The following is a 26,163-nucleotide window of genomic DNA, read 5'->3' on the forward strand; positions in this document are numbered from 1 at the left end:
AGTTCAAATATGGCCCATTAAACTCTTCATTAAAGAAATTTTGCTGCAGAAGATTCACACATTATTACTGGCACCACCAATATGCTGCTGCTGCTGCTGCTAATGATTTGATTATGTGGGAGTAGTTTGTTTTGAAACTATTAAATGTTAAAATCAGGATGCTCAAACTGTAAAGATAATGTAATTTACCAGGATACACTCTTAATTCTATTACAAGGATACAGGAAATGAGACCATAACCAAGCTGTTAAGTTCAGCCGAGCACATAGCTTGTTATCTTTACGAAGAGCTACGAGTCTCTATATTATTTAACTCATTAACAGAAAAGGTGACTATAAATGTACTTAACTCAGTAGTTTTCAAAGTGAAATCTTATATACTGTATTTATTTCCGAAACAGAAGAATACTATGCCTGAAAAATCTGATGAATCATTTTATGTAAAGACTTTCATCATCCACATCCTACCCCACAGTACAGTTTCTGTCTTCTTGGCTGAATGTGATTTTTCTGGTGGGGCACGGGGGTGGGGGGGGGGGGAGCGGTTAGTATTAAAGTACCACAAAATGTTTTATTCACAATTAAACCGGAGACTTAAAAATCCACTGGTATTTAATCAGAATGAGTACAACGCTTTATCAGGTTACACTGCCCAAATTTAAACTCTACTCAAGAACCACTTTGCTTGAGAAATAATAAAATTGGTGGCTAGACAATCACTTCTAGTGCCTACACCATGTACATGAACCGCATGACATATTAAAGCACTTTAATCAAACTCGGAGGTTAAGTAGCTTTTAGTAAATTTAAAGTGGATAGAAATGGAATTCAGTGGCAAACAAAATTCTCAGAGAGATAGGTCATTTACTTAAATCTGACATAGTATCACCCCACTTTTTGAATTTTGGCAATAAAACTGGCTTTATTTCATTAGCTTTACTCATTTAAATGGCACGCATTTATAACTCCCAAGATACTCGTATAAACACTACCTAAAATAATACATAAAAAACCAAACAGATCAATACCTTGAAAGTGTTATTAGCTATTATGCATTTACTAAATATAATTCTTTATACATCTATTATACATTTTTAATTTTTCCTTAGTTATTATTCCAACATATTAATATAGAAACCATGCCGGGGTCAATATATATCCAAATGTGGCAATGAGTTTGCCAGAACATATAGGACAGGCATTTCAAAATTTCTAATGCAATTTTTAAGTCAAATTCAGTCATTTCTCCCCTTTTTATTTCTAAAGTTAATATACCATGGTTAGAGTAATCAGTTGAATATCAAATCCAAGTGAATCATAAAAGTTCAGTCACGTAATATTAAGGCTAATGTGATTAAATTTATTTTTCATGTTTCCTTTAATTTTGACCAGCTTTTGTAATGGTTGCATTTGTAATATTATAAAATAAACTGTTGGTCTCAAAAAATTTTATAAACGAATTAGTTTGACAACTAAGACTCATATAATAGTTATCTGGGAAAGTGGCACTTTATTCCTGGCTACATATGTATATCTCATCATCACTGTTCCTACTGTTAACACCAATAAAATGAAATTGTTATGTAGTAAGAAATATGGCAACAAAATACCCCCTCCCCACCCTCCAAAAAAGAACAATGTCATCACTTTAATTTTATTAGGAGTCACAAAATTTTTTATTTAGGAAAAATATTTCCTTCAATGTTTATTAGATAATGAATCTTAAATGAATAATTTACTTTTACTTTTCTGTGTAGACCAATTAAAAAGTATGCCTCTTTCCTTTCATAAGCAAATTCTATTTGTCTAATTCTGCATGGCAGATAAGAAATTAATACTTTATTTCCTTCTACCTTAAAAATTATTAAATTTTCCTCATTATGAATTAGTTATTTCTGTATGGACTGTTGTCATGCTGCTGTTAAAAAAAAAGTTAGTAAAGGATATGGACACACGGGAAACAAACCATAAACTATAATACTAGTTTATAAGGAAATATATTAAACATTGTTTAAATATTAAACAGCAAAATATTCGTATATTAAATAAATAAGACTTGAATTTGTCTTGTGGAACTATAGGCCAATACCACCAATAATGGGGATGGTCTAGTGCAAAAGGTGGCCACAAAAGAAAAAAAAACAAAAACAAAAAAAGGAGGAGACGACACAACATTTAATACTGGCATCGTTTTCGTAACAAATTGAGCCAGTGATTTTAGATCCTTTCTGAACATAAAATACCTGAAGAACAACTTTTTAACAATACTGATGAACAGGTCTCATCCCATACAAATTAAATCAGAAACAGGATTCAGGCAACGGAATTTTTTAAAGGCCCCCAAATGATTCTAACGTACAGTCAGGGTTGAGAGCTGCTGACTGAAACCCACAAGCTTCTTACTGTTGCCTGACTCAGAAAAGGTGTCCTATGAATGAAGAAAAGGCGCTTTCTTTTACCGGTGGGACAAGAGAAGGGTGTCTCCAGTTACTTATGGTTAAGTCAAACTTACTAATGCGTACTTCCTTTCCATTAAAATTATCTGCATAGGACTCTTCATTCCCTACAGGGAATTACAATTACAATTCTGTATTTTTAAACTCCAACACCAAGTAGAGTCAAAGTACTTTTTTGTAATAAATCAATTACACTGAGAATCCATCACTCATTCGTGCACATAAATATGTACTGAATGCCTACTGTGTGCAAGGCACTGTGACAGGTGCCGCTACAGGACCTGGAGCCATGAGAGGATGAAGAGTGATGGGCTGGAAGCTTTTTTCCTTAGAATTAATGGCTATAAAATGAATTACATGGACCTAAATAAGGGAATGAAGGTCAAAAAAAAAGGAAAAGAAAAAGACAAAAAGTACATACTAAGGGTTTGATTTTCAAATACATGAAACAGCATATTTGTACTTTTCCTAATGTTATTTCCAGAGCCTCTGAATACACGTAAGGCAAATTCAAGATAGAAAAATAAACCCTGTTTAAAGCAGATGTTCCCAATTTTAACCACACTCTATAAATTTCATACATAAGTATAAATACTAAAAATCTTTATAGAAAGGTAGTTCATGTCCACTTGTAGTAGTCTTAACAAGTAATCTTACATTAAAATATTACAGATTCTAGTCCTTGACTATTTCATCACGGAGAAAGTTTATACAACACAATTTATTTTGAAAACAGATTTATATGCTGAGAAATTCTAATGTGAACAAATTTGAGTTTTCTTTTCAAGAAGAGAGGATGCAGAGAAGGGAAGAAAGGGGTGGGGGGCAGAGTCTGTTCAAACCTTATAAATATCCTAAAATCTAAAAATTTAAAACGCTGACTGCTTTCTTCCTCAAGAACCTAGTGAATTCCATATGAATAAATACTTTTTCTGTTCATTATTGGCATGGACTTTTTTGGTTACTTAAAAAATAAATACTAAGTGCTTCTCATTTTTACGACAGCATTAAATTTCAAAATGAGGCAGGTAATGTCAGCTTAACATAAGAAGGAGCTAAATGTTTACATAAAATAGAGATTCCTGGGGTGGGAAATGACATAAACTGAATGATCAGCAACAATTCTAGTGGCAAAAACTCTTTAGGGGAGTAAAGGTTCCAAGCTGCGTTTAAGTAATAAAAGATGGATCAAGACTCAAGAAAAATGCTCATTCGTTGTACCTTGGATGCAACACTCCGTCTAAAGTACAGAAGTAGTAAAATATTTTACTAAGTTAAAATATAGGTTTTATATTTTATACGATATTGAATACGCACATAAAAATACCAGTGTTTTTATCTTGTTTCTGTTCAGACACTTAATTAAGCAAATACGTTCTTTGGTGTCTGGGAGAGTTTATCAATATTTAAAGATAATGGAAGATAAGAACATGCCTAGAAATAGAAGACTCAAAATCCTATACCATACAAAGAATCAAAGGTGGACTTATGAGAAAAGACAGAGTTACACACTGCAGTAGGACTAATACATTTCTTTCCCCCAAATCATACTCTGGCTCCCCAAATAAAAAGTACTATAGCCTATTAGGTTTTTAATCTGTGTTTTGAGATTTTTCAAGTGGAAAGATATCACAGATAGAAATATATCACTCTAAGTTTTAAAATTACCAAAGTCAGTGAGAAGAATGTACATTCATTAAATGTATTCATTGTAAGTAAAGAAGTCTTGAAAAGCTGAACAGTTCAACCAAAGGTGATGAATTGTTCTTGATTTTTCATTATTCCTTTTTAAATAAAGAGAAAGTACAGATATAGTACACATACAGGCTGACATTTTGATTCATTCAAAATAGTCACATCCCTTTGCTTGGTTTTGGAAGTTCCAGAGACTAAAATTAATACCATTCATAACACAGTATTTTCAATAAAAGGAATTATAGAGCAATGAAAAATCAGAAGCAAGATGGCTTAGAGAGCCTTATAACCTCTACATATACACACTTTTGTAACCTGTATTTATTTTCTAAAGAAACAAATTTTAAGTAATGCTAATTTAACCAATGGAGAAAAAAATTCTATCAAAATATACAATTTCCATTACAGACTAGAAGGCTAATATTAAAAAAATAGTTGTAAGCCAAAGAGTTTGCTTATATGACAGGCGTCATCCCTTTGAAGCATAAATCGTCAAATAAGGTTTTATAAAAGATCGATCTGTGACCTTCTTCATTTGTAAGTTCTTGATAAATTCATAAAGCTTGAGTCCCAGTCTCTAGATCACGGTGTTTCCATGCTTCTTAATCCAGATTTCCAGAAAAGCGGGAAAACAAGTAATTCAGAATCTCAAGTGGGATTTGTGCTTTACCATGTACCTGAAAAATAATATTATAATAGGTTATAATGATTATAAGAATTCTAGAATTTTTAGAATATTACATGTAAAAATAAGTTGACATTTTTAAAAACTTAAAATCAACAGTGGAACAGGATATTTCGCTTTCTAAAAAACGGATACTGTAACCTTTGGGAATATAAGGATTTCTGAAGTAAGCCAGAAAAAACATTCCTCTTATTAATTTCTATAATCTAAGGGCTTCTGGCTAGATAATAAATGATTCTCTTTAATATATTATCAATTATAACTACTGGGTTAACTCAATCACCTATGACTTTGAGGAAACCCATAATATTCGGTGAGAGACCAAGAAAGGTACAGATTTTACAGAGCACCCAAAATGAGAACCACAGATTCAGTGGTATTGTGATCACGTGCTGTTGTTAAATTTCCAATTATAAAACCGATATTATTGCTAAGGTCTTTAAGAACTCCATTTATACTAGTAATTAAGATATATTCAAAAACTGAACTCCTCTCATGAGCAGCCAGCTACCCATAACTCAAGTCCAGAGTCAGACCTTTTGGTGCTGGCAAAAAACGAAGGGATCACTTACTTAGTCCAAGTTCCCTGGACAGACAGAAAACAAGGTTCACAAAAGTCACACGGTTCATTAGAGCCGAATCACAAAATCAAGACTAAAATCTAGGTCTTCTGACTCAGAATTAGTGCTCTTTCTACCAAGCTGTAACCCTTTCTCCCTTTGTTCAAGTCAGTAATAACAAAGATATTTGTGAATTATCTATTTTAGATCAATAACGAATTAGGCACTGTTTTAAAGGGGAGTTGGGGGATATGGGTCACAACTTCAAGGAACTTAAAATCCAATAAGGAGGCAGGAAAATTACTAAAATAAGGCAGAAGTTAAGTGCATTTTAGGATCAGGATTACCTATCCAGGGTTTCCCAGAATCGTAAGAAAACTGGTCTATCCAGATGACGTTTGTGATAGCTGAGTTCTAATACTGTTACATCCCATTTCTGAACGTTTGGATCCAGACGAACTTCATCATATTTGAGATGGAAGGCTTTAACTACAGGCGGAAGAAATAATACTCTTTACTCAAACTGCAACCAAAATTATAAAAATATTTTATAGAATAATAAAAATACCCAAACACAGACATTAATCAAAAAAACTTAAAAAAAAAAAAAAAGTCAACCTTTCTTCCACCAACCAAAGCTGTATTATAACCAAAGTGATCTTTGAAATAGAGGCTGAGCACTGTAGTATCTCCCAAAACATTCAACAAAAATTTACTGAGGCTTATACATGCCACCCCCTGGGGATTGAAATAAAAAATGAGGTAAAATAAAATGCATATGATCCAGTGAAGGATAAGAAGAAGAAAAAGACTACTCACATACAGTATGATAAAGGTAGTAGAATATCATAGAAACACAAGAGAGTACCCTTCTTACCCACATCATGGGATTCAGAAAAGGCTTAGATAGGCAGGGTGGAGTAAGAATTAGGCAAAACACAGAAAAGTGATCCAGTTAACAAAAAGAACATGCTCAAAGAGAGAAAGGTTTAGTCTAGGAACTAAAGAAATTTAACAAAATTGCATCATGCAAAGTAAGGTAGAGGAAAAAAAAAATAACATAGGGAATGAATAAAAGCTAAGACCATAGAGGTTCAGAGCAGTGCCAGCCTTGTAGGCCATATTCAGGAGTTTGGACTTTTACCTAAGAGATGTAGGGAATCACTGCAGAGTGCATAGCAGAGACTGATGATACAGCATAGTAATCTAGAGGAGAAAGAGATTTGCTCTACTGGGGAGAAGATACACATATGACAAGAAAGATTCAAGAGATAATTAGCAAGTGAGAATGGAACTTGGTAAGAAATGATGAAAAAGGAAGAAGAAACAACTGGAAGGTCTCTGGAGAAGGTTATCTGGAAATAGATATTTACATGATATAAAAAGAAAGTCTAGCAAAGATCTAGAAGAGGAGGATTTCAGGCAGAGGGAACAGCTGATACAAAGGCCCTTAGATGGAAGGAAGCTTGGAATGCCCTACAAACAAGAACAAGTTTTGTAGGCAATGTCTTATATGCAGAACCTATTCAGCTATGATAAGAAATCTGAATTTTGTTTCAAATGTAATAGTAAACCACTAGATAGTTTGGAGCAAGGAGGTGAAATTATCTGATTTTCGTTTTCAAACGCTATCTCTGGTTGCTGGGGAGATTCAAGACTCTAGGACTAAACTTCCCAACAAGTGTCTGCTGCCAAACGGTAACAGGTGACCATAAACACTGACTTTGAATCTTCTTCCTTGATCATCCCGCTGGACCATCCTCACCAGTTTATTATTGTATTTGCAATCAGTTTATCATCAGTGGAGTGTTAGTTTTACTTGTGCACATGGAAGATGTTTAGCTTTTTTTTCCATTTTCTACTTTTTTTCTAACATATAAGATATGATCATTACTATCACCATTATCATCTTTTATTAGGAGTTTCTAAAGAGAAAATGATTGACTGTTAATTTTTTTAAGTAGCTAATTTATAGATTGTTTGTTCCATACTGCTTGCAGACTTACTGGCTTTTGATGTTAACTAATCAAGGTCTAATTCCTTGATGGAAATACAAAATAAACCATTTTTATTTTGTTAAAATTTTTATTTTGTCTGTTTTTGCCCCCCAAAAACACATAAACATTACTTCTAAATTATTTGCTTTCATAAATAAAGGTCTCCTCATTGAGCACATTATTTATTTTGAATTTAATTCAAATTAATCAATTTAAACCAATTCATTAAAGGGGCTATCCGTTAAGGATTCAGAAAACTCACTTTCAAAATAATTATTATTTATATGTGTAAAAAATACTTTTTAAGTTTCTTTAAACTTTTAAATTAAATGAAGTCAATATTTGAATACTCTCTATTGTGCTTACTACATGTTTCTCTTTTCTAATGTTCTCAGTATGATTTGCTTTAAAAATCATTCTTAAAAATACATGAGTTATAATTTTTAAAATGACTTATCTAAAGCCTTATATAGGGCTTCCCTGGTGGCGCAGTGGTTAAGAATCCACCTGCCAATGCAGGGGACAAGGGTTCAAGCCCTGGTGCGGAAAGATGCCACATGCCGCGGAGCAACTAAGCCTGTGTGCCACAACTACTGATCCTGCACTCTAGAGCCCACGACTCACAACTACTGAGCCCGCGTGCCACAACTACTGAAGCTCACATGCCTAGAGCCCATGCTCCACAACAAGAGAAGCCACCTCAATAAGAAGCCCGCGCACCACAATGAAGACCCAATGCAGCCAAAATTAATTATTTAATTAATTAAAAATAAATAAATAATAAAGCCTTATATAAAGGCCTATAATCCCCTTTACTAATTTCAATAGATTTAGTTTACACAGTATTTATTTTTCCAATAGAATACACAACTTTTTAAATTAAAACTGAATATCAGAGTCCAAAAAGGTTAAGTCACAAATGAGGAAACATAAGGTTTCTCTCATCATACAAAGTATGTTATTAGCATGAAGCAATGGCGGCAAGCAAACTTACACCAAGACACCATAAAACATCTTTTTTTTTTATTTTAAGGTTTTATTTAAGCTAGTTTATCTGAAATGTATTTTACCATGTAATCAATATAAAATTATTGACAAGATTTATTTTTGTCCTGTATAAGTCTCTGAAGTCTGGTGTATATTTTACACTGACAGAACATTTCAATTTGGACCAGCCAAATGTGGCTGGTGGCTTCTGTTTTGGGCAGTGCAGGTGTAACCAACCCCAGCAAGAACTCAGCCGCCCGTCTAGGGAATTCCCTGGAGGAATTCCAGTAAGTCCAGTGTTTCTTACTCATAAAATACATAATTTTTAAGCCTCAGCAAAGATAGAAGAAACAAAGTTCTTTTTATAAGAAGCCAGTTATCTGGGGAAACAATGAACACTAAAGCAAAATACTTCACACAATTCAGAATTGTTCATTTTTTGCAAACTGCATGAATGTTGTCAACGCTTTTTTGCAGGAACAAAGAAAGAAAAGAAATAGAAAGGTGCTCTTAAATAGTATTTCGCTAGATAAATGATGGCATGTCAAATGACAAAGGGACAACATAATACAGAAGATTACTAAATGAAAAAGTTTTCACAACGATAACTAAAAAATTTGAAGAAATCATCATTTAAAAATCTTGATCAACAAATGCATGTAACCATTTCAAGCATAAGAAATAATATTTTGGGGACTTCCCTGGTGGCGCAGTGGTTAAGAATCCACCTGCCAGTGCAGGGGACATGGGTTCGAGCCCTGGTCCGGAAAGATCCCTCATGCCGCGGAGCAACTAAGCCTGTGCGCCACAACTACTGAGCCTGCGCTCTAGAGCCCGCGTGCCACAACTACTGAGCCCGCATGCCTAGAGCCGGTGCTCCACAACAGAAGAAGCCACCACAATGAGAAGCCCGTGCACTGCAACGAAGAGTAGCCTCCGCTCACCACAACAAGAGAAAGCCCGCATGCAGCAATGAAGACTCCATGCAGCCAAAAATAAATAAAATAAATAAGTTTTTAAAAAATAATAATATTTTTTAAAAGCTATATCCAGTTACAAGCTCAGATCTATCATAATTTTGAAAAGATTTTATTTGGAAATTTTATACAATTCAGTATTTAAAATCTTTTCTAAACCTTTGTATTTTCTTACTGTGCAATATGAAGAAAATATAATTTTTTTACCAAGTACCCTCAGTTTACTCCTATGCTATATAGATATAATCATTTTCTATGTGGGTTATAGGGAAAAGGTGAGGAGCTAGAAGAGTCAAGAGTTAAACGCAAGGAGACCAGCTAAAAGCTAAGAGATAACATGTTTCTAAATTTCTGGCTTAGGCAAATTACTAAAAAAAAACTGACTGAGGAAAAGAACAGCTTGAGGATGACAGAGAGTATAAGACAATAGATTCCGCTCGGAACAGGCTGAGTCCTGATACACTGATGAGACTTCACAAGGAGGACCAGGTCATCAGTGAGACAGGCAGGCCCAGAATATCAAGCCAGAGACGTAACTTTTAGAAACAGAGGACAGATGGTAACTGAAAGCTATCAGATCTCCTTGAGAGAGTATGTGTAATTAAAGGAGAAGAGAAGCGGGAACACAAATATGTCACTGAAAGCCAGAGGAAGAGTAGCTAGTGTCTGAGAAAATGTTAACAAGCCCTCAGAAAAGAACATTTAAAAAGGAGGAAATGGATCGAGAGTAAAATTCTGATAAAGAGATCAAAAGTATCCAATATTTGGGTCACTGGTGAGTCTGGCGGGAACAGTTTAGTGGGCAAGCAAGAGAGCACAACTGCAGTAGCCTGAGAATCAAACAGAAAGTGAGTGAGTAGAGACCATTCTTTCAAAGGCTTGGCTGTAAAAGGAAAGGAGAGGGAGCTAGAAGAAAAGGTGAGGTAAGAGGAAAGGGTTTTGTTTCCTTTTAAGATGGAAGGGGCAAGAGTACTTTCATTGTAAATGCTGATAAGTAAAGAAGGAAGGTTGAAGAGAAAGAGAATACTTCTTGGAAGAAAATTATTATTGTTAACTTTTAAAAAAATCTCTAAGTTCCTATCTAAATTTCTGAAGACTAACAATCTGAAAAAAACAACAATGAATTTAGAGAGCATTTATATCTTGAAGACATTCTAATCATTTTTTATTATAGTACTATTCAACAAGGCAAGCAAGTAGGTAAAACACAACAAAATTAGTGTTCACTGACATTTTGCTTTCATTAAAACTCCCATTCTCTGTACCTTTGACTTCTATTTATCAAACCTGTGCATTACTCAGGTTTCTGAAATAACATAAAAAGCTACCATCATATTAGAATTCATTTTTAAAACTGAATGAAGGCAGGAGAATAAGCAATTAAAACCTTTCAAGCTTGGGCAGTTTCCAGCCTGGAAGAATGGTGGTACCACTAACAAAAACTAAAATTGATTTAAAAAAAAAAAAAAAAAAGCTGGGTTTCACAGTAGCATAATCTACATTCATAATAACTACAGTTGTTATTTCTAACAAACATACCTGTTTTATGAGGATGCTTTTTAAAAAGTAATTTTACTAATGTTACTAACTTAAATGGGTACTCAAATTAAATGATAATTAGAATATCCCTACCAATAAAAAGACAAGCTTAAATTCATCTACTTTTGGTATATCAATACATACCAAAATATGGTCAATAAAAGACATAGACACATGAAATCTATCCATTTAACAGGTATCTACCGAATGCTTCCCAACGCCATGCTCTCCTCTTCTGTGCTGATGATACAAGAGTGAACGAGGCAGATGAGGTGCTCCCATCCTGGAACTGGCATTCTAGCCAGGGAGGACTTACCATACAGATATGAAAATAAGACCATGTCAAGCAAAAGTGAGTGTCACCACTGCAGTAACTGGGAGGAAGTAACGGCTACTTCCAGGGTGGTCGGAGAAGGGCTCCCTAAAGGAGAGAGTACTTACTTGGCTGAGACCTAAATGAACAGAAAAAGGCCAGTCGTGCAGCAACCACTCCAGATAGTGGGAGTAGCAGGCGAAAGTCAACCCCTTTAAAAACTGGCTATCAAAGTGAATAAAAGTGTAGGGACACGCAACAATATTAATGATTTATTAATTTTGAGGGATAGGCAATAATTCACTTTTAGATATAAGTACACAGAAAATATTAATGTTCCAAAAAGGCTTTAAAATATTTCACAGGTGCTTAAAAATTAAAATACGTGGAACTTAACAGGAATCCTCTGGTGTACACATCACACGTGCAGAGCCGTGTGCTCTTAAATAAATAAATAAATAAAGCAAAAGCATTTCTGTATTAGATAAGCAGTAAAAATACAGAGACTCTTACTTTTAGCAAATATGTCGACTGGTGATCCATCAGGCAAAAGCCACGGCCAACCTTTGAACTGCCATGCAGGACCTTGCACAAAAACTGCTACAACCCGGTCCCTATAAATAGAAAAGAGGGAAGGGAAGAGTGGAGACTGAGTATCTCAGATATTCTTGGTTACTATAATCCTTATGGAAAGAGTCTCATCATTATTCCTGCAATAGTCTCCTGTCAATACTTCTGTGCGGCAAACACAGTACTGCATTACCATAACTTTTCATTACAATGTTACCATTAGAGTACATAATGATTGCTACATTTCCCATGCGTTGTTTTTTACATCTAAGTCATTTAAACATAATTACATGCACAGTCCTATACATGATCCTTTTAGCCTTTTATCTCTGCCCCTTCTATTAATTAAAGGGCCCATTTTGCTTATGCAACAGGGAACAGTAGTATATCTGTTAATTGAAAAAGTTAGTTTTAAAAGAAAATCATTTAAAATTCAAACGCATCTTGAATATTTCACTTTAATTAAAAATGTTATAAATTATAATAATTTGCTAACCATTTTATAAAGCTCAAAGGCCTTATTTTGAGTTCTGATTATCTGGAAAATAATCTGAGTACAGAAATCACCTAAACTTTTAAACTTTTTCAATTGTTTTTCAACTGTTTCACTCACCCTAAATTCTCTAAGTGTTTTCTAAAGCAACTTGTTTTTCCCAGCCATTCAACTTCATTTTCCTAAAAAGCACAAATCTCTTTCTAGGCCCTCATATTTCATTAGCTTCCAAAAACTTTAATTAAACTGAGAAATTATAATATGTACAAAAGCCGTCAACAGTTTAAGCCTACAACTAAAGAGATGGGAACAAAATCATAACATCAACAATAATAACTAACACTCATTAGATTTACTACAAGCATTTACTATGTGCCAGTGCTGGTCTAAGCAGTTTACTTATGTTAACACATTTAACCTTCAAAACAACCCTGTGAGGTAAACTATTATTACCCCTATTTTACAGAAACGCACAAGCCTACTAGAGAACAGTCCACTAGCCAGAAGAGAGAAGGAGGGAGGGGAGGAGTGTGGAGAAGAGAGCAGAGTGGGAGAGAGGGAGGGAAATCAATGATTGATCTTGTGCACTGGTTATGCTATTGTCCTGTATGGGGGCTAAGAAATCACATGAATAGCCAACTCAGTGTTACAATGGAGACAGTTTTGACCTTACAACTCCCTGAAAGGGTCCTGGGAACGCTCAGAGGTCCACAGACCACACTTTAATAATCACTGCATTAGATGGAGACTCTGTACATCTAACAGAATATTAAGCCAAAGTTACCTTCTATTCAAGTTAAAGACTTACAGCAGTGATCAAAGTTACTATGAAAAACCACAGCTTAAAATTCTTAACCTGCTCAAAATCTCTAAGGCTAAAATTAAATCTTAAAGAAAAAGTTTCCTCCTTCATGGGATATATGCTCCATACTGCCTACACCATCTTTGGTAACGGAGCACACTGTTAAAGGGCCTCTTAACTTTATGATGTAGCTTGCACCATACAACAGTTGAAGGTCCAAGGTACCTGCCAAAGTAAAGAGGATTTGCTAGACAGAGGTCCCCTAGATCCTACTGTGTCTCACAGGGTTAGCAGGGGAGCAGGATAATAAAAATACTATTCCCAGTGAACTCCTGAAAGGACAATGAACAGAGAACAGAAGAAGAAGAAAGGTAAGGAAAATATTATTCCTAGGTTACGACACCAATGGCTAGGACCAAGCTAACACACACAAAGCAGTATAACATAAGCACAGTGATGGCACTTGTACACACTGTGTGTATTACTGTTTTCTGTAAATAACTGCAAACATATAAATGATGTAACCTTCTACTTCCTATAAGTTTTAAACTTGATATATGAAATTCTCATCTTACACTTCATATATAACTCTACGTATTTCTGTTAGGTACTAAAAGAGAATTCTAATACAAGAACCCTTGATTCTTTAGTAAATTTTTAACATACTAATATTCTCAATGGCTTCACCTCCTAACATCTGAAGACTAACGAGTCAAAGGTATATTTCAGCTAATGCGTCAACGTGTTACACTATATCAGAGATGCACACTTAGACTTTGTATTTTTACTCTGGCTTAGATTAATTAAATAATTTAAGGTAATTCATGTATCTGAATTTATACACACTTTATATTACAAACATTGGGTTGGCCAAAAAGTTCGTTCGGGTTTTCCGTACCATCTTACAGGAAAACCCGAACGAACTTTTTGGCCAACCCAAACGCTTAATATTTTATTAAAGGACATTTTAATGCAATAAAAGAGCTGAACCGGGGTGATGTTAGTATTTTCGTTAAATTAATTCCTTACAATAAAAGTAACAATGCTTTCACTTATCACTTCTAACCAAAAAATGTGAATTCTCCAAATCAAACATCTAAAACATAGGCCCTCTAAAACAACATGTCTATTTGAAAATTTTGTTCTAAAAGCTGATCCAAAATAAATGGACAAGTGGAAAGAATTTTTACTCTCCAAGTTTTCCAGAAGTTTGTGTTTCTTCTTATAAGTAAAATAAAGTTTAGACATCCAAAATATATTACTTAGGTATTACCAGAATGTTAACATTACTGATGACCAAATTAGACATTAACACAGGTTTCAAGGATAGGTTCTATCTAGAGCTCATGATGAAATTTGATACTCGTTTATTACACAAAAAATTAATGACTGTGTGAAAAATACAGATTAATTTACCAGTCTTGAGGCATTAGTTTAAGGGGCTGGTCTACTACTCTGTAAGGAACTGTGACACTAATTGCAGTGCCCCCTGGTTGCATCTGGTCTTTTCTTCTCTGTATTAGAGTTTCATTTTCTCGTTGGCAGCCTTGCTTCTTCTTTTCATCTGATGGGACAAACCTTTCAAAAAACAGAAATGATTCCACAGGAATCGTTAAAAAGAAAAGAAATCGTATTTTGAAATGATTTTTTAAATAATGATATTTTCAAACCAAAAACATTATTTTTTGAAATAAACCCACTCTGCATGTACAGATCATAATGCTTGAAGAGTATGGGTCTTTACTTCCCATGCCAAGTAGAACTCAAGCTCACTTAGGCCAGAAGTCAGTATGTGTGTGTGTCAGTCTCACACACAGACACCCAATTTATATTCCTTCATCTAGCATTTAGTATTCCCCAAGATTATATAAACAACCACACTAATCTTTGATTTCTCAACGCTAGTAAGAGGGAAGTTTTACTATGAATCAAAGGTCACTTGAAATGGAGCCGACGTGGCTAGCTAGGTGACTCAGTCTACCCAGGAGTGCCAGCAAACACCCCTTTCCACATGGTAACCACCACTCCCATCAGGATACAGCACATGTGCAACAGACCAGAAAAGTTTCCTCCTGTACCTTTCAGTAAATCCCCATCCTCCTCCCCCAACAGGCAACCATACAATTCTGCTTTCCATCACCATAGACGAGTTTTGCCTGTCCTACGAATTCATATATGCGGAATCGTACAGGATTGTACTCTTCTTTGCCCGGCTTCTTTCATTCAATTTAATGTTTCTGATATTCATCCATGCTGAGCGGTATATTGGTAGTGAACTACCAATGAATTCTTTTTTACTGCTGAATAAATTTCTATTGTATGAATATGCCACAATTTGTTTATACATTCTCCTGTGGTACATTTGGGTGGTTCCAAAATTGCAGTTATTACAAATAAAACTACTATAAACACTCTGGTATAAGTCTTTTTGTGGACGTATGTTTTCACTTCTCTTATATAGATACCTATGAGTGGAACTGTTGGATCACTGGGTATGTTTAACTTTACAAGAAACTGTCAGAAAGTTTTCCAAAGTGGGATAAAGTATGAAGAACATTCTAAAGGCATCTCTGAGCTAGCTAGCAAGAAGTAAAGAACTCTTGGGCCAAAGACTGAGTAAAGAAGGGAACTCAAAGAGGTTAGAATAACACTGCAGACTTCTTTCCATCCACGGAAGGCACTGGCAAACTAATGAAACTTAAGCTTTGTCTTTTATTGACACTATATTTCACTAGACTCCTGGAAGAGGAAACAAAGCCCATATTCTGCTCAAGGTAGAGAATCTAACAGAAGTTCCTTCTTTCATAAAGCTAGGACTCTGGGGTTTAAGTTCAGTGTAATATAAATAATGTAAACTAGAAATAAACCCACTGTCCACCCGTTTTCCTGCCCCCCATACCCACCCCAGCCCTAACCAACACCCTGACAAGTGCAAGAATAATCAAATCTCGGAATTGCAAATTGGACCTCACTTGGATTTAAAGCAAGAATTAACAACCCTGACCACAGTGACTGGTTCGGAAATAAATGTGTTATACAAGCCAGGAAAATAAGACTTAATCCTGGGATTTTTGGTAACCTGGAGTTTCTGATGGTCATCTTTGCCCCTGAAGCGGGAGAACCTGCTTAAGAGACAGAGAGACTAACTCCTGATCACTTCATTTGGCACTGAGTCCAGCTGTGTCAGAAGCTAGGACTAGTTATATTGAGCTAATAAATTATTTTTTGATAAGGCCACTTTGAGTTGGTTTTTAATACTTACAACAAAAAGTGCTCTAATGAATACAACCAGAAATGATGCACAACTGATTGGATGGATATTTGTGATTTGGAGAAATATTATGATATCCACTGACTCATCCAATATTTGTAATTTATTTATTCCACTTTGCATTCTATGAGTGTGAAGGAGTATGGGTGATATGATTAAAGTCATTACTGTTTAAACAAGAACAGTTCTAGTAAAATAATTTTCTTAGTATAAAATGCAAATGAGTTGATATACTGAGGCAAGTTCCAGATTTTAAGTTTACGTTATTTTGAAAAACAGAACAATTTTATGCATATTTCACAGATTAAAAATATAGTTTTCGGGAATTCCCTGGTGGTCCAGTGGTGGTTAAGACTTCACCTTCCAATGCAGGGGTTGCGGGTTTGATCCCTGGTTGGAGAGCTAAGATCCCACATGCCTCAGGGCCAAAAAATCAAAACATAAAACAGAAGCAATACTGTAACAAATTCAATAAAGGCTTTAAAAATGGTCCACATCAAAAAAAAAAAAAATCTTTAAAAGAAAAAAAAAAAAAGAAATATATATATATATAGTTCCTTTCTCCTAAATAAAAGAATTTGAAATTGGAGGGGGTAGGGAGAATTAACAATAATTTCTGGATGTTAAACCTCGAACTGAGAATTTAACTTAAAGCAATGTTAGATTGGCTATGCTCCCAGGTGCCTAGCAGACACAAACACAAATCTTCATTCTGGAACTCAAAGAATTTCCACAAGAAAAAAATTCCAAGGAAAATGAACAGAAATTACTAAATGAAAACCATTAAATGAATAGTAAAAAAAAAAAAAAAAAAAACTAAACACACAAGGAAATGAGGTATAATGAATGAAACAATAATCAAAAGAAAATGATTAGTAAGTACTTCCAATGATGCAGCTATCAAAGAACAAACCTGTAAAACAAGCCTACAAATACGTACAGGGAAAAAGAAATTATTTAAAAAAGAGAGAGAGAGACCAAAGATTTGAAAAAGAACTAAACAGAACCACTAAAATAGAAAAAATAAGATATCTGAATTTTAAAATGGAATGAATAGACTAGGGGACGGCCAAAGAAACACAACGACAAGTTATAGCTACAGAAATGATCAAGAATGCAGGTGACAGAGAAACAGATGGAAAGTAGAACTGTTTAAGAGACATGGATGATGAAATGAGAAAGTCTAAAGTATGTCTCATTTAAATACCAGAAAGAAGAAAGAAAAAAGGGGAGATAAAGGGGGAACACACAGGTAATATCTAAAGAGATAAGAGCCAAGACTTCCCAAACTGATGAAAAACACAAATCCACAGATTCAATTCTGAATCCCAAGGTGGGATATATAAGAAATCTATACCTAGGTACAGCAGATAAACAAATTTAAAATGATCTTTAAAATAACAAGATAAAGCAGATTTCCTTCAAAGGACTGATTACCGCAGCTGACCTCTCATCATCAACAAAGGAAGCTAGAAGGTACTGCAATAATACCTTCAATGTAATAAGAAAAAAATTAACTCCTCTATGGTTTTCCAGAGTGGCTGAATCATTCTGCACTGCATGTGGCAGCAGGGAACATGAACTATTTATGGTCCAGTGTAAGCTCCAGTAACCGTTCTGCCTGCTCTTCCCCAGGCCTTAAGTGGTTTTCTCACGTGCGTGTGCTGAACAGTATTTGACTAATGCAAGGGGAACCCTCTGCCTATCTCTGGAGCACTCTCTCCGTGCAATCTCTCCTCTTTGGAACTCTGCCCTGTGAGAGGACCATCGTGGCCAGAGTCACAAGTGCCATCCAATCAGTTTATTTTAAATAAACTTATGGTCCCAGTGAAACTTCTCTCAAGATCATGTTTATAAATGTAAAATGTGCTTTCTCATACTTCCATGATACAACCTTAATTTTGTTATTTAAAATGTTAAAGGTGAAGGCAGGTTTTATTTTATTTCGTTTCATTTACTTAATTGAAGGGCTAGAAAACTGAAGAATCCTCAGTTTTACATGAAACCAAACAGAATCTATGCCAACATGAGCTATGGGTTACAGCCAGTACTATAATTGTGTGGAGGAGGTTTCAATTATGCATTAATTACACAGCAAAGCCTCCAGCTGACTCAAGCTGCAGGGGAGATGTCAGCTGCAATGAGGTGTTAAACAATGAAGGGAGTGTTTTAAACTGAGAAGAAAAATTAGGCATGATCTATCCAAAGAAAGTAGTCTTGTTAAATTGTTTGGCTTCTCTGTAGTAAGGCTAAGGAGAAAGATGCTAAAATTTAGTTTGTGATTTCCATGCACTACTTACTACCTTTATTATAAAATAATAGTTTATATTATTATCAGATCTATTTCAAGAGATGGGCCAAAATAATTATATTTCATATTCATCCAACTGTAGATTACTTGAGGAACTGCAGACTGTAGATTATCTGAGTAATCCACAACACTGTCGGAATACTAAACTTCACAAAAAAAGCCTAATAAAATATAAAAATATAAAACCTAAAAATTCCTTCTTTCCACACTGTTATTAGGAAAAGGTTCACTGAAAATTTCACTCAAAAGTACTAAAGAAAAAATACTATACGAATACACTTGTATGTGCCAGTTACGTAGGTTTTTATACAGCTATTTAAGTCATAGGCACTCAAAATTCAATTCTGCATTTGGTAAAACCTGGAATCAGCAAGTATTACAACTTATTTTGCTACTCATTTTTAATTAGTCATAAGTTATTTAGAAGCAGCATGATTTTCTTTTTGGAGGTGAGGTTGTTTTGTTTCTTTTTTAAGAATCGTCGTTATTTTACTGAGAAAGTTAAGCATCTGGAAATTTTAACACAGGATATAGATGTCCTCTTCACTTCCTCAACTATCTTTTACTGATGTCTAGGTTAAAAAAGTATGGTCCCTCCTCCTCCCTCTAGGAGGTATGTACATCTAATTTAAAGCTCATATTACTTTTTTGGTTCTTTAACCAGAATTCGGAAGTGGGGAGAAGACAACCTGAATTTGTTTTAGAACCTCTTCAAGCTCTTCAGCTGGAGCAAAATAATTCACATTAAAAATTAATACAATAGTACTCTCTTCGTTAAAACTTTAGTCAGAGTTTCTATAATTTTCCCCACAGGATTCAGATATAAAAGAATATACTGTTTTGAAAATTATATTTGAGACTATCTGTAAAGCCTATAGCACTGAAACTGAATTTTTGCTTTCTCGAAATAAATACTGCATTAGTAACTACTAATTCTCAACAATAGTTCCATGTCCTATGAAAAGAACAGTTTAACAAATTACTTACTTCAGGTCCTGTAGAAGGTCCTTTGCATTAAGCATGGTTATTAAAGAGGTGGTAGCTGCAGGAATTATGATAATGGGTGTTCGAGATCCTATAAGGACAAAATTTTAAAGGAGCAAATATGTTATTAAAAGGAATTATAGTTACTTTCCTAATTATAAGTTAAAAGTTTGTAAATTTGTAATTTTAACTCTTTTGAGCTAAAAAATATTTTAGTCAGCAGTGATACTCAGAATATTTAATGATCAGGATGACTTGAGCACTGACTACTCAGAACAGACACCAAACACAAACATTTGGTATAACTGCACAAGCATGCAATCAGCCCTGATTTTGTAAGCTAGCTTACTCACGTTTACTTTTTTAAAGTAAGTTTAGAGTCACAGGCACAACCTTACCTTTCTTCTGATTTGGGGGAGGTCTGGCTTGAGAAACTGTAAGAAAGAAAAAAATCCAAAATATTGTTATGAAAATCACATTCTTATTTTCAAACCGACAAAGTAAATAAGGCCTAAAATATTTGTATTTACATATGACTAGTTGTAGAATTTTTAAATGCATTGCAATCTTCTTAAATAATATTATTTCTCTGCTTCACAAAACCACTACAGTGCCTTAGCACTTCAACAATCAGTGGTCAAAAGGAAAGGGGATATATGGGCATTGGTAGGCACTGAGTATCTACATTCATTGATGCTTGGATCTAGAAAAGGAAGCAAATAAATAACTTCTGAATTAACTGATTACACTGTAATAAATGCAAAAACAGAGTACTACAAGAGCATCTAACTCTGGGGAAAGGGCTGGGAGAGGGAAATGTACTTAACCACTGTGGAGGAAAAACAAAGACATTACTGGGGACTAAGAGCTAAAATATTTACCTTTTTCTCTCTTTTTAAAATTTTTTGGGTTTTTATTAGCAGAAGAAAACATTACAGGCAATGAGTCATGTAAAGGTCTTTATTCTGGAATTGCCCATATTATCAATAATTTTGAATACATGTTATAAAAACATGAATATTTGTATCTTTTCATTATTTGTATATACAATGGACTTTATAATACACAAAAATATTTGTTGGCATAATAATGGCAATATCAGCCTAGTTCAAGATTAACATATTTTACGATAAAAAGTGCTGTATGTTCAATTTTCAGTATTTATTCATACAATAAATTTTTATTGACTGCCTTCTACATGCCGTGTGCTGTGCTGCAATTAATTTTTTTAAATCACAAAAAATAAAAATTCAACAATTTAAAATTCTAATTCAACATTAGTTCTTAGAGATACCACTTTTAAAGGAAAGCACACACATCTTTGGAATATGTTGCATTTTAAAAGCAGTAAAATGCTAAATTTTAACTGATACTTTGTACTCCTTTATATAGCTATTTCACTGTGAGAAAATATTATGTAGTCCAGAAGTATGATTCTTCTAGCCACAGAAAGCAGAGAAAGACATATACAAATACAAGTTCACACACGTATTTATTTTATAGTGTGCTCATCTTTCTTATTCCTGAGAAAAAAATACTAAAACTTTCTTAAATTATTTTTAGAAATAGTACTCATGGATACATCTGACATGTATACACAGATACTGCTAGATAGTGTCATCTGGAATATGATACAATCTCAATAAATACTTAGAATTTGCTGGCGGGATACAGGAATGATGGGATGGACAGAGAGATGGATGAACTGGAGACGGGAGCTGCTGGGAGAATGACTAAGGAGAACAAAGAAATCTTCAACTGAACTACCACTGATTTGCTAAGGGAACCCACAATGGACTCTGGAATATAGGAAAAGATTCTCTAAAATCAAGGCTGAGAAGACTTAATGTAGCAAAAACACAAAATATAAAAGCTCACATATTAAAAATAAACTTTAGGTGTTTAGTAAAAAAACAAATACAATTAAGGACCCAGACAGGGACATGAAGATGAACATGCTAAGGATAAGCTTGATTTAAAGGGTGGGGGAGGAAAGAGCAGAATAATTCGAGTCCACAAGGAGAGTGATGGAGAGCAAGAGCCTGTACTCGGTCCCCACTGTGCCACTTCGCAGGCAAATTACCCCGGCACGCTAAGATGAATGCTGCTCAGCTTCAGTTGTCCCCAGCCATAAATCAGAGACAACAATTTCTACATCTTGATTCTGTTTTAAGAGTCTTAAAAACAACAAGGCAAGTTGTCCAGGTCCTGGGCCCTGGGCATATTGACCATTCACTGAACCTCGCAGCCACCGCTGATGTCAACTGCTACTGCTTCTTGTGCCTCTACCGCTACAACTGCCTTCCGCAAACGCAATGACCGATTGTTTACAAGCTGAGAAGAGGCAACTACTGTTACTATGCTTGATTTCAAATATAATTATATTCTTTACTTAAATATTTATTCAGAGCCTATGTACAAGGCACTCTGCTAGGTTCTTATTTTTATGATGATAAATAAAGCAGAAATAACCCCTGCCCTCCAAGACTTTTCAGTAAAGTAGGGGAACCAGACCATAACAAACAGATATAAACCCATCTGAATACATACTATTAAGGAGCAAAGAGAATGTACACTGATATTAAAGTGTCCTTTAGACAAAATGCTTAGAAAAAGCCTCTCAAAGGAAATGGCATTTAAGCTGAGGCTTGAAGGACAAGAAAGAGCCAACTTGCAAAGAACAAGTGAAAGAACAGTCTTGATAAGAGGTAGGAATGTGGGCAAATGCCAAAGGCAGGAAGTAACTGTCATGCTTATGGAACTGCAAATGTGCAGACAGACCATGGGGACAAAAGGAAGAGTGGCAGGAGATGAGGTTAAAAATACACGCAGGAGCCACTTTATGTAGGGCTTTCTAGGCAACGTTAAGTGTTATTTAAGTGCCCCTGGAAAACCCTGTAACTTTTAAGCCAGAAAGTGACATAATTTGATTTTCAGGTCACACCTTCTGTAAGGGAAAAACAATAAATTTAGATAAGGGATCAAAAGGGGGACAACCGTGAAAGCAGGAAGCTCAGTTAGGACTATCACCAATATTCTATAGCGGTGCTACCCAAATTATGTGCAGTTAAGCATAAGGTTTTTCTGTAAACTTTTCAAGGTCAACTGAATAAAATACAGTAACAATGAATAGGTAGAAAACTGGCCATGCACCTGGATGTTGTGCCAGTACTGTACCCTCAATTCCTATGTGTATCTTGTTAGGGACCAGAACTAAACAGGTCATGGACTAATATCAATACTGTAAGATGCACTAGTCTAGAGAAATGCTGGTGGTTTAGACTTGAGTTGTGGCAGTGGAGATAAAGAGAACAGATAAATCTGGAATACAGAAAAGGTAAATTTGACAGAACTCCCTGACATATTAGATGAGAGGAATAAGCAAATGAGAAAAATAAAGAATAACTCCTAAGTCTCGGACTTAAGAAGCAGAGTTGATAGCGGTGTCATTTATTCATGAAGAAGCAGAAGAATGTGAAGTAAGACATTTTGGGAAAAATATCAAAGAGCAAATGTTTTAAGGTTTAATCAGTTTTAAGATGCCTATGGCACATCCAAATGTTAAACAGTTAACAGATGATACCAGAGGTAGGAAGAATCAGGGACACAAGTTTGAAAATCTTCAGCACATAGATTTAAAACTATGGAATGAGGTAATCCAACCAACACCTAGGTTATAAAGTGGACCACTGAACAGGGCTAACTCTCTCTCTCAATCTCACATGAGCAGTAAGCAGATAAACTAGAGTTACAGAGTTACGGGTACTCACCTACCCATTTCAGAAGACCTATGAAACAGAAGTAAAGAATGAAAGCTGGAGAAGTGCAGTATGTGATGTACACGCATTAGAAAGAGGCAGCAAGAGCAGGGACATGTGCAAGAGATTTAATGTGGCTATAAAAGGAAACAACATTAAGCTCCAGGACTGTAGCTTATCAAAGGCTTGTGTTTCTTAATTCACTGGAAAGCATGTGCCTCCTGTCAGTTATACTCCCTAAATGAATGTTTAGAAGTTGGGAATAATTGTAAACACTTTAAAATATTAAATTGACCCAGGGACTTGCCTGGCACAATTAGTGCTAAATAAATATTTGATGAAAGAATAAATAAGAAAAAATGATCAAAAAATGGAACACCATGGGACTTCCCTGGTGGTCCAGTGGTTAAGAATCCACCTTCCAGTACAGGGGGTGTGGGTTCAATCCCTGGTCGGGGAACTAAGATCCCACATGCCTCGCAGCACAGCCAAAAAAAAAAAAGGAACACCATCCTTGAGTTCCTTTACTGAAGGAAAAAAGAATAGGTAGTTCAGTCCCCTATTTGCAACTAATTCAAACTCTACCTAACAAATAACAGTATAGATCTATGCTGTCTCATGTATAACATGTTACATTGCCAGAAATGTTTTGTGTTTTTTTTTTTCAATTTTAAAAAGATAATCCAGGTGAACATGCCATATATTGCACAACATGCCTTCAAAATTGGGCATCAGCCAATAAGCAAATACATTTAACAATCTACAAAACAAAAATTCACTGATCGAGACAAATAAAGATGACAAACTGCTAACGCCCACTCAAGTCAGGTCTTACTGACAAATGAGCATTAAAAACTTATAAAATAATCACTGCTTTTGGAATGGTGGGTAGGGATTGTGGACCTATGGGAGTCAATCAGTGAGTGAAAGAAGAGGAGACCTCACATGGATGGGCGTCAGAGTATTTGTAATGAGACATTAGATAAGATTAATTTCAACCATTTTAATCACCATGGCAGAACAATTGAAAAAGAAAGATGGAATATTAGGAGCTGAAAAGACCCACAGCTCCTTACCTCACATGTGACCTTCCCCAGGATCACATAACTTACTAGCTGGTAGAAACCAGCTCCCTTCGCTTTATTACATGGCACATTTGAACAACTGGGTTTACTCAGGTATTAGTGCCACCCCTACCCCTTTCCTTTGTCTGCCAAATGATTTTGAGAAAATGTGAAATGGAGACAGTTATTTATCACACAGCACAAAACAGAGTTAGAATCCTCAGGTGGTGATTTCTTCCTTTTTATACCATTTCTGAATTTCTCATGTGATCTTCTTTAGACTGACCAACTACAGCCTGCCATCCCTCCCTTCCAAGGGAAAACAATTAATTCTGTATCTATCATTCAACTGCCTCCACAATATTCCTCTACTTTGCAGGCTGTATTCCTTGGGTCCAACTCAGTCTGCCCATTCCTATTTCCTTGACTTTTTTTCTTCATTCCTGAAAAGAGCTCCTTTAGCTTCTCCTAGTTTCTGGCACTGAGTACATGGAAGGCATTCAAATAATATTTATTAAATTTAATTGCTCTTCCTTATACTCTCATTAACAGCTTTTGGTATGGTCTTCTCTACTGAAAAATAGTGCCATGGTCCTGTCATCTGAAATAAATTATATCCAATGTGCTCCAAATTTAACAAAGATTTCAAACAAACCCATCATTTAAAAAAAAAAGTAAATACTAGTCATGTCAAGACCCAGGTTTATGGATCCAAGACACAGTGAAAGAGCCTACAAAACCATCCCAATATAAACCTTTTAACATCATGCTTTTAAAGTGCTTCCAGAAATTTGAATACCTGTAATCTACATAATTTTAGCATTAGCCTATGTGCGAACGTACTATGAATAAAAAGATATACAAATCTGCACTACTGACACTAACAGACTGAAAAGGAAGATCACCCAGTCAAATTCCTGACTGTGCCTTTTCAATTCTTTTCATTTTCTTCATAGCCACTTCTAACAGCACTGATACTATGCTAAATGCAAAAATAAAACAAACGAACACTAAAATCAAACCCAAAACACCTAAAATGAATATAGCGTTCATATCTACATCCATTTATAAAGATCAATCTTTTCAGGTACTAGGAAGAGGAAAAGAAAATATTGCTAACATACTGGGTTGCCAAAAAGTTCGTTCAGGTTCTTCCATAAGATGTTACAAAAACCCGAACAAACTTTTGGGCCAAACCAGTAACTTCAATACTACCCTTGCTTATTAACATACATATTTTAAAAAATGATTACAGAACCTAATATGCTCAATAACACAGATAGCTGAAAATCTAAACATCAAAGCTGCTTATCAGTCTATTAAAATTATGGTTCTATGCTTCTGTAGGAAAAAACAAAAATCACATCCACCGTACTATCATGGAATTCAAACAAGGAATTGATGGGGGAATGGGTACATAATAAATAGCTTTTTAAAACATTCTTCTAAAACCTTAAAAACATTTTCTTAAAAATTTTCTTTAACTCTTCAACTATACCTATTTACTCAAGTAAATGTTCTTATACTAGTTTTGAAGTATTTTAAGTAAAATTTCAATTCCTTCAAAGCATTATACATTATCAAAAATTTTCACTGTCATGATTATAGAAAAAAACAAAAATCAAGAAGTTTTATATTTTTACCTGGTCTTGGTACCGGCTGTGCTGCAGGAGTCTGCGTCTTACGGGCTGAGGCACCCTCC

The 26,163-nt window shown here is 35.0% G+C and overlaps 1 protein-coding gene across 1 annotated transcript in view; it reads right to left on the reverse strand.

Moving 5' to 3' along the window:
• Positions 1–423: 423 nt before the first annotated feature.
• CDC73 (cell division cycle 73) overlaps positions 424–26,163 on the reverse strand; it is an 89,230-nt gene continuing 63,490 nt past the window's right edge. Inside the window, exons 11-17 of the mRNA XM_082426938.1 lie at positions 26,105–26,162; positions 20,038–20,073; positions 19,643–19,730; positions 14,490–14,651; positions 11,722–11,822; positions 5,743–5,884; positions 424–4,827 (exon numbers count right to left, since the gene is read on the reverse strand). Coding sequence (XP_082283064.1) covers positions 4,791–4,827; positions 5,743–5,884; positions 11,722–11,822; positions 14,490–14,651; positions 19,643–19,730; positions 20,038–20,073; positions 26,105–26,162 — 624 coding nt within the window. The 3' untranslated portion in view covers positions 424–4,790. The remainder of the gene's footprint in view (positions 4,828–5,742; positions 5,885–11,721; positions 11,823–14,489; positions 14,652–19,642; positions 19,731–20,037; positions 20,074–26,104; position 26,163) is intronic.

The sequence above is a fragment of the Balaenoptera physalus genome, assembly GCF_965194825.1.
Source record: "Balaenoptera physalus genome assembly, chromosome: 1".
In the NCBI taxonomy this organism is placed as follows: domain Eukaryota; kingdom Metazoa; phylum Chordata; class Mammalia; order Artiodactyla; family Balaenopteridae; genus Balaenoptera; species Balaenoptera physalus.